This window comes from Phaenicophaeus curvirostris, chromosome 1 (assembly GCF_032191515.1).
Source record: "Phaenicophaeus curvirostris isolate KB17595 chromosome 1, BPBGC_Pcur_1.0, whole genome shotgun sequence".
In the NCBI taxonomy this organism is placed as follows: Eukaryota; Metazoa; Chordata; class Aves; order Cuculiformes; family Cuculidae; genus Phaenicophaeus; species Phaenicophaeus curvirostris.
Window position 1 is genome coordinate 112611882 of NC_091392.1, and position 9648 is coordinate 112621529.

Genomic DNA, 9648 nt, shown 5'->3' on the forward strand with positions numbered 1-9648 from the left:
ATGGTGCAGTTGACACACCAGCTGCTTTAGAAATCCAGTCTTCTGGCATTTCCCTGTGATGCCATTAGCACTGGATTTTCACTTCTGGTGTCTGATGCTAATCAAAGGGGGAAAGTTCAGTGACTTGCTTCTAAATTAGTTAGGGAGAACTTTCAAGATTAATTAAAGTCAGATTTTACTACCCTGAACTTACACCAGCAACAGAGTAGTTGACATTATCAAAGTATTTAATATTCTAAGGTGCCTTTTTCCATCAGAAGAGAGGGGCTTTATCTAGGTTTGCTAGGTGTTGTCTTGGTCAGCGTATCACAGGCTGACACCATCGGGGTAGTCACTGCGAAGTAACAACCGTAAGCAGAAGTATTCAGTGTCATTGTGTACAGGCCGTGTTCTTGGGGTGGGATGCTTTGAGTGATGTGGATTTAAAGGAACTGGGAGGCAGGGGAAGCTTTCCTCATGCCGCAGTCTGCAGTAAGTTGTTTACATGCCCACGCTGTTCGTTTATAGGTTATTTCCTCAATTAGGACCTGGCTACAGCTGAGCGTTACTGTCTCAGAATCAGACTGGGGTGGTGAGCAGAGCAGCCAAGTAACTCCAAGGAATCTTAACCTTTGAATCTGATCCAGCTGCAGCCAAAACTCTGTGCTTGTGGCCATCTGCCTTTCATCTGTCTTTGTGTTCCGAGCTGACTAAAGCAAGAGGTGCAACGTACCAAGGTGTATTCATCAAGCTTCTGCCAAGGTGCTTTATGAAGTTTTAAAAGGCGTTTTGCCAAGAATTCCACTCATCCCAAATGGTTAGCAGTTACTGCACAGGGCAGTGGCAGAAGTTTTGTACTTCAGAATAGAATTTGCACGTGCGTGATGAATACAGAGCTTCCAGACATTATTCAGACCAATAAAAGAATGTTTTATCGAGTTTTATTTTTAAAAAAAGCTTTCTAAAACACAAAAAAGCCTCTTCCTTAATTTCCTTCAGAAAGTGAAGGAAATCTGAAGTGTTTTATGATGGGGGATGTGCAATAGCTGTTGGCTGTGATGTACAACTAGATTATGTCCCAGTACCGCGTAGGTGCTCCCTGTGTAGACCCAAAGGAAGTAGAGCAACAGCCCACTAGAGAGCATTCTTTTCCATTAAATGGAACCAGCATACCTAGGACTTCCAGGTATAAGCATAATCCTTCATTTCTAGAAATCGGATGGAAGATTTTCCCAGTGTTGGACACTGGCTCAGTTGATCCAAAGTCTTGGGATGAAGTCCACATGCAGGGAGATCTTTGCATATGGTTTCCTGAGGAAATTCACAAGAGGAGACACATGAATAAGCGTTTCTGTTTGAAATACCTAGTTTTTAATGTTCATTTATGTACCTTTGAGGAGCTCCTGAAAAGCTTTTTTTTTTTTTTTTTTTTGGGGATTCCATTTCTGAGGGAATGCCAAACCCTGAGGGCTGCTAGGTTGTGATCCCAAACAACAGGGTGCAAATCCATGTATTTATTAAGGGGAAGTTGTGTGTCCCAGTGTCCTATGGTTTGTAATAAAGACGCTACTCCCAACAGGAACGATGGCCTCCGCTAGTTTCCTTACCTGACCTAAGGCAGGGCTCGCACAGTGAAGGTTAGTGTTAAACACGGCAGTGGGCTCGTGGGTGTACAACACGGCAGAGAACGCGCCCCGCTGCGCGGATCTGAGCAGCGTGGTCAAGGCATGCAGGGAATGAGGCATGACCGGGCCGACGATCTCCAGACTGAATATATCCTCATAGGCCGAGTGAACCCTGGCTTTGGTGTTTATACTTCGAGCCTGAAGACAAAAGCACACAGGATTAGTTTCGGACACACCCAGCCAAGTCCTAATTTTTATTTCCTTTAATACTGCAGCACCACAGTCCCATTAAGCGTTCAAAATACTGCTCAGTATTGTCAACTTACTGTTCAATATATATTAGAATGGTTTTACTACTCATAAAATGTGCCAACCACAACCCGCAGGAATGCCGTGCATTAGTAAGGAAGTTTAACTGCAGCAGAACAGCAGGGACCACACTGCTGGAAGGAGGGATGCGCTACCTATGTGAATAGCAGCACATCCTTTAGTATCCACAGGCTCCTTACAGCAGCAGCCATGGTTCAAAGGCTCCGTTGTTGCAGGAGCTGTGACAGCCTGAGAAGTCCTAAGATCTCAGGAGAATCTTGTTTTGGGGATGGAAAAAAAGTCTTATGAGGAGCGGCTGAGGGAGCTGGGGTTGTTTAGCCTGGAGGAGGCTGAGGGGAAACCTCATCGCTCTCTACAACTACCTAGAAACAGGTTGCAGAGAGGTGGGTGTTGGTCTCTTCTCCCAAGTGAGAGGTGATAGGACAAGAGGGAATGGCCTCAAGTTGCATCGGGGTAGTTTAGATTGGACATTAGGAAAAATTTCTTCACAGAAAGGGTTACCAAGCACTGGCAGAGGCTGCCCAGAGAGGTGGTTGAGTCACCATCCCTGGAGGTGTTTAAAAGGCAGGTGGATGAAGTGCTTGGGAACACAATTTAGTAATGGACAGGTATGGTTGGAGTTGATGATCTCTAAAGGTCTTTTCCAACCTAATGATTCTATGATGCTAGAAATGTTCTAGTATCTGGGAAGTCTGGTTGACGTCTTCTGTATCAGGATGAAACGGACTCACTGGGATTTCAGTTCAGCAGCACAGATCTAGGTGGGCAGAGACAATTTAGCACTACAGTCCAAATGCTAACTCAGCCTGTAGTGACACTTGCTCTGCTGTACCCGAGGGAGGCCAGATAAAATCAGCACCCAATCTACCAGGTAAAGAGAAAAACCCATTTTCGTTACTGGAAAATGAAAGATGGTTGTGTTACTTACTTTGAGCGTCTGCATTGTTCCACCTCGGAAAGCAACAGGAGACAACAAAGTTGGTGGGAGCCCTGCTTGTGCACCTGCAACAGCCACTAGGCTCTTGCAGTTTATCAAGAAGTTCAGCAAGGTGAATGTGTTTGTTCCTTTCACTAATGCAAGGGATTCGGGTTTGTGATCCATCTGCACTTCACACTTCTCCTTACGACTGTATTGACTGAAGTCAAAGGAAAACCACGAGGAAGCGAAGAGCATCAGTGCACCAAAGGAAGAATCAGAGCAGTGCAACTCCAGACGACACCCTGTTCCCACCTCTGACCAATCAAGTCATTTAAACAAACAAAACCAAAAAAGCCCACCAAGCTTTACACTGATTCAGATTTTTCCCTCAAATATTAAGTAACATCTTCAACCTGGCTTGCAATTTCATTATTAAAGTTGTGAGATAAAATGCATTTTCCAGGTCCAATGTCTTGCACGTCATGTTCACCGAATACCTATGAAGTTAGCAGCTCCTGGCTTTACTATGAATTTTGCTTCAAAGCAAACACCAAACCACAGGCATTTAGAGTTCACATCAGGAGTTTGCTTTTGAAGTGCATCCCTGCCTGTCCCCACTTACAGGCACTGCTGTGGGGGAGCCTGGGGAAGCTGAAACGAGATTGCTCTTGGGTGAAAGCCAGTGGAAGCTGCATTGGGCACTGCAAGTGCAAATGGAGCCAGAGAAAGACCGAGTCAATCAGTCCCTCTGAAACAAGTACAGGATCTCAGCAACAGCTGTTCTGGTTTACAGCTCTGTCCCTACCACGCCACACTACTTCCAGGTGTAAAGCCTACATGAACATGCACCTTTTTATTTCAAAAAATAAAATAATCTAACTAGTCTTTCCAGTGAACCTATCCGTGAGGTGACACAATCAGTTTGTGACCTAACAGATGGATCTTACAAAGTTACATTAACAATTCACGGTGGCTTTTCCTTCAGGAAGAGTGGGACCTAGAAATACCTGTCATAAAGAAACTCAAAAAGACAAACCAGAGTCTCTTAAATATGCAGCAACGTGAAGATTGATATCTGGAAATAAGTTCTCAAAATTTTTCCTAAAAGTTAAATTTATACCAAAAAAAGGTAACATCTACATGGTTTTCTGGTGTCATCCATCTTGATGTGCAACGAAAGGATACAGTTTAATAGAAATAGCATCTGGTTTCTTAACCTTGTCTTGGACTCCCATCTCCTCAAGCCAAGAGAAACTTTCATCATCATCATCATCATCATCATCATCATCATCATCGCTTGGAGCTGGTTCCCTGGGAAACACAGAATCAGCATTAGGAGGGCAATGCTTCCTACAAAGGTTTCCCAAATGGGACATAAAGGAGTCTGTAGATGCCCTTGAATTCTAGCATTGTATAAGAGTTGTTACGTACTGTCCATCTTCCTTAGTGTTGCCCACTTCAAGGCAGTTAGCAGCTTCTGTTTCTAAATTCACTTCAGAGTTTTTCTGTTTTCTGGTTCTGCTTTCTTCTACCAAAGGTAAAGAAAACTCTATGCCTTGAACAGAGAAGGAAAGCAAGCAATGAATGGTTTGTAACACAGCTAATGCACTTTATCAGTTATTCAAACCCTGCTTGGAGTGGTTTCATCTTACCTTCATTTCTCATGGCTTCCCTTAAACCTCTAGTAGTGGGAGAAATTACAGCTGTAATAACGTCACTTCCCGCAAGTCCAGCTGCACGGAAAAGGACAGTAAACTGGTAGGTACATACATAGAAGTAGGGACACAGTTTGGCTTTGAGCAGATTGTACAGAGAAGTAAAGCTGACAGACCTGCAAATCAGAATAAAACAATCCTGTAAATGAAGTTGATTATTTGCTATTGACAAAGCAGACTGTATTTTGCTGCATGTTCCTGGTATGTGTGTGTGCGTGCCCTGCACAGGTTTGAAAGCACAGCGAGTGATTAGTGTGGTATAAACTGGAAAGGGGCAGATTTAGGCTAGACATTGGGAAGAATTTCTTCACAATGAGGCACCAGCACAGGTTGCCCAGGGAAACTGTGGCTGCCCCATCCCTGGAGGTGTTCAAGGCCAGCTTGGATGGGGCCTTGGGCAGCCTGATGTAGTGGGAGGTGTCCCTGCCAATGACAGGGGGGTTGGAACTGGATGATCTTTAAGGTCCTTTCCAACCCAAACTATTCTACAATTCTACGATTAGTCAGGTTTTCAGAGGTGCTAAGCTCCTCTGAAAAACAGCCTGTTTGTGTGTGCTCTGCTCTTCAGCAGACTTTCCAGCACGTAGAGTTTACACAAAGTATCAAAGGCAACATGCTAACAGGATTATGGGATCCCACCCAAATCAATAACCAGGATCAGACAGGGGCATTTAACACAAGGTAGCTTTAGTCCTAAACTTATTTCTCTAGCCTAGTCCTCAAAATAACAAGCATTCTACAGCTGGGGGTGGGAAATCAAAAAACTTTTTCATAAAAATGGAAAGAACCTGCGCATTAATTAAAATCCCCTTGTCTTAATTGTACCAAATACATCAGTTGTTTGGTTCTACTTACCAGTCGCTCAGCAGCACTTGCTGCAAAGCTTCATCTTGTGACCAAGGACTAGCCTTTCCAGCTAGTTTTCTATCTGCTCCAATCCGAGGGAACAGCTGCAGCCATGGCAGTGAAGGGTGAAGCCAATAAACAAGGCTTTGCTGAAAGGCACAACGGAGCTCTGTGGACAATTTTGGTTCCTAGATTTCAAAAAGCATTTCATGAGGACAGTAATACTTTACTTAAGGCAGCAGTGCTTGTCCTGGATTAAAAAAATATGACACTAGATGCTAAAAAAACATTTCTCAGGCTTGCGAATAAGCCAGACTGAAGAAAGATGAACAGTATCTGGCAACTGCTCCATAGCTGGAGATAAATGGCCGCTAACTTGTTACTGTTGTTTGCCACTGTGAGTACAAGCCATGGATGGAATTAGAGAAGTAGTCTAAAGGAGCCTCACTTTTAATGGACCAAAACAAGCCACAGTCAAAGCTTGACTGCCAGCATGTTTAAGGAAAGGTGCAAAGGTCCACTCTATTTCCGAAGCTGGAGCTTCCAGCTCGCCTCTGAAGTATTACCTGTATACTCTGTGGCAGGTTTGTTTCTGTAGCTCTACAGTGCTGCGCAAATCCTTGAGCTTCCTCTTGTGCTTTTAAATGTTCTGCCCACGTAAAAGGTTGGGAAGACATAAATAGAAGTCGCGTTTTAATACTCCAGTCTGCAGGAAATTCGTGTCTTGGCGAGGAGGGAACTTCGGGTACAGCAACAGGTAAATGAAAGTCCTTACAAAACAGAAATAGCATCAGTTAACCAACAGAAAACTGAAAAAAAAAACCCAAACCCTATGTAGCTAATATTTATATTTTAGCACGGTTTGGTGTCCTCTCATGTTGACTTAATACACCTTTCCTGGCAGGCAGACCAGATGCTGGACTAGACAGGACTATGACTATGACATGGAATACCTTGAATTTAGTAGCCTACAAAAAGACAAGTTAAACTTGCTGTGTCCTGCACATTTCTGTTGAATTCAGTGCCACAGCAAAAATGCCTTGCTCATTCTGACCCTAAGAAACACTCACACTAAGAGACTCGTAAAAAAGCTTTTCCAGACAGATTTTTCGGGATTCCAAGTTAGACACAGCTTAACTGTTCACTAGCTAAAAGTCACAGTCTACACTCAAGTGAATATTTTAGTCACTAACAGATTCTAATAGAAATACGGCATTATGCTGTTTATAAAAAAGCAAAGGAGGGTTTTCATTCACAGGAGTCTTTCTTGAAGTCATAAACTAGGAACAGATAAAAGAATGAATGATTAAAAAAAACCCGAAACCAGAAAACTTAGCCTTAAGTTTATGATGATAAGAATTTCCATGCCAAAACAAGACTCAGCTTCCTCCTCTCTTGGGGGTGATAATGTCAGACATTTCCAGGAGGATGCAAAAAACCCCCACTGTGGTGCTCTTTGACAGTTTGTACTCTTTGAGAGGTCATTCTTCTATTCTGCTAAGTTAGTTTGAGCTTAAGTTTCTGAACCTTTAACAACAGTAGACATAATCTGCTTGAAACTCTCTTTCAAGAACTGATTTTCATGTATTCTCTTTTTCCTATGTACCCAATTAAGCCATTTGTTCCCTTTCTGTAGCTGAATAAAAGACTGCAGAGGATATATCACTTTGAAGAACATCTTTATCTCAACAAACATAAAACTATGAAATAGGAGAATTATAGTAAACATAGTAATAAAACTGGAGGAAGACAACAACCTCTGTCAACTATAACAACAGCAGCTACGTCAGCAGAAGGATGGCTATTAAAAGGCTGTCACCATAACAGTAAAAATCAATTATACAATTAAAGAAATTTTCTGCAACGCTAACATGTTAGCACGTCATTTTATATAGAGACGGGCCATCAAACATTAAGTTTACAGTTTCAGCTTTGTTGTGAACTGAGAACAGCTAAAACACTCTGGAAGCAGTATGTGCCGTTTCATACATTGGTTAGGGCAAAGATGTTGGTTCTTTCGAAGGGCTCTTCTCTCCTGGTGAGGTTATCTTCACAGACAGACTCTAAAAGCTGAAGCAAAAAATAGTGTAAGATGCAGCACAAAATGAGATAATTAAAAAACCCACCCTTGCAGTGAAACTTCAGGAGTAACATCAAGCACACACACGCTACAAGCAGTGAAGAGCAGTAAAGAATTATAGAATGCCTGGAGTTGGAATGGACCCACAAGGATCGAGTCCAATTCCCATCCCTGCATAGAATCACAAAATAGTTTGGGTTGGCAGGTACCACAAAGCCCATCCAGTTCCTACCTCCCTGCCATGGGCAGGGACACCTCCCATTAGATCAGGCTGCCCAAGGCCGCATCCAACCTGGCCTTGAACTCCCCCAGGGATGGGGCAGCCACAGCTTCCCTGGGCAACTTGGGCCAGTGTCTCATCACTCTCACGGTGAAGAAATTCTTTCTAACGTCTAGTTCAACTTCAAAGCCCCTCACCTATCACTCCATTCTCTTGGAAAGTCCCTCCCCAGCTTTCCTGCAGCCCCTTCAGGCACTGGGAGGCTGCTCTGAGGCCTCCCCAGAGTCTTAGCCTGGAAGAGGCTGAGGGGAGACCTCACTGCTTTCTACAACTACCTGAAAGGAGGTTGTGGAGAGGAGGGAGCTGGTCTCTTCTCCCAAGTGACAGGGGACAGGACAAGAGGGAATGGCCTCAAGCTCCTCCAGGGGAGGTTCAGTCTTGACATCAGGAAAACATTTTTCACAGAAAGGGTCATTTGGCACTGGCAGAGGCTGCCCAGGGAGGTGGCTGAGTCACCTTCCCTGGAGGTGTTTAAGGCACGGGTGGACGAGGTGCTAAGGGGCATGGTTTAGTGTTTGATAGGAATGGTTGGACTCGATGATCCTGCGGGTCTTTTCCAACCTAGTGATTCTGTGATTCCCTTCTCCAGGCTGAAGAACCCCAACTCTCTCAGTCTGTCCCCACAGCTGAGGTTCTTCAGCCGTCACTCCATCTTCATAGGAGGGCACAACCCCAGCCCTCACACCGTGTGTCTGAGGGCTTTGTCCAAACATTTCTGGGATATTGTCAGGCTTGGCACTGTGTCTGCTTCCCTGGGGAGCCGTTCCCGTGCTCTCCCACCCTGTAGGGGAAGAGCCTTTTCCCGATATCTCACTTAACGCCCGCGGTTCCCATCCCCGCGCTCCCCCGGCTCCCTCCCCCGGAGCCAAGAGCCCGCGCTGCCCTGAGGCGGCCGAGCCGCGCTGAGGCCCCGGCCCCGGTACCTGCGGGCGGCGGGGCTTCGCGGGGGCGGCCCGGGGGGCTCCTTCGCTCCGCACCCGCTTGCGCTTGAGCCGCAGCAGGGCCGGCGGCTTCTTGAAGCCGGGCGAGTACCCGGGCAGGGCGGGCGCGGCCATGGCGGCGCGCGGGAACGGCGGCTCCGCCCCGGGGCCGCGCCTCCTCCGCCCGGCGGACACTCCGGGCAACCCGGATCCCGCTCTTCTAAACTCCGCTGGCTTCCTGGGCAGCCTCTGCCTGGGCCCCAAAGCCCTTTCGGGAAAGAAATTTTTCCTGATGTCCAATCTGAACCTCCCCTGGCGCAACTTGAGGCTGATCCCTCTCGTCCTATCGCCCGTCGCTTGGGAGCAGAGCCCAGCCCCAGCTCCCCCCACCCTCCTTCCAGGCAGCTGCAGGCAGCGCCGAGGTCTCCCCTCAGCCTCCTTTTCCCCAGCTGAACAGCCCCGGGTCCCTCAGCCGCTCCCCATAGTGCTTGTTCTCCAGCCCCTTCCCCAGCTCCGTTCCCTTCTCCGGACGTGCTCCAGCTCTGAACACAAGATTCACAGAATCACCAAGTTGGAAGAGACCCACTGGAACATCGAGTCCAACCATTCCCATCAATCACTAAACCATGTCCCTCAGCACCTCATCCACCCATCCTTTAAATGCCTCCAGGGAAGGTGACTCAACCACCTCCCTGGGCAGCCTCTGCCAGTGCCCAATGACCCTTTCCGTGAAAATTTTTTTCCTAATGTCCAGCCTGAACCTCCCCTGGTGGAGCTTGAGGCCATTCCCTCTTGTCCGTCCCCTGTCACTTGGGAGAAGAGACCAGCTCCCTCCTCTCTACAACCTCCTTCCAGGTAGTTACAGAGAGCAATAAGGTCCCGGCCCTGGTCCTGCCGGCCGCGCTGTGTCTGACCCGAGCCAGGATGCCACTGGCCCCTCGGCCACCTGGGCCA

General features: G+C 46.5%; 1 protein-coding gene across 1 annotated transcript; it reads right to left on the reverse strand.

The window, feature by feature from the left end:
* Positions 1-941: 941 nt before the first annotated feature.
* On the reverse strand, positions 942-8829 carry DONSON (DNA replication fork stabilization factor DONSON). The gene is made up of 10 exons (XM_069871790.1): positions 8698-8829; positions 7404-7484; positions 5981-6184; positions 5424-5602; positions 4506-4684; positions 4285-4408; positions 4039-4164; positions 2863-3061; positions 1587-1802; positions 942-1290 (listed from the first exon to the last, which is right to left on the reverse strand). Exons 1-10 carry the CDS (start codon positions 8827-8829, stop codon positions 1153-1155), a joined length of 1578 nt encoding a protein of 525 aa, XP_069727891.1. The 3' UTR covers positions 942-1152.
* Positions 8830-9648: the final 819 nt, after the last annotated feature.

Coding starts and splice junctions, on each gene's coding strand:
- DONSON (XM_069871790.1), bottom strand. CDS start 8,829: ATGGCCGCGCCCGCCCTGCCCGGGTACTCGCCCGGCTTCAAGAAGCCG. Junction 6,185..7,403: donor ACATCTTTGCCCTAACCAAT/GTATGAAACGGC, acceptor CTGTTTTGTAAG/GACTTTCATTTACCTGTTGC. Junction 1,291..1,586: donor CGAGCCCTGCCTTAGGTCAG/GTAAGGAAACTA, acceptor GAATTTCCTCAG/GAAACCATATGCAAAGATCT.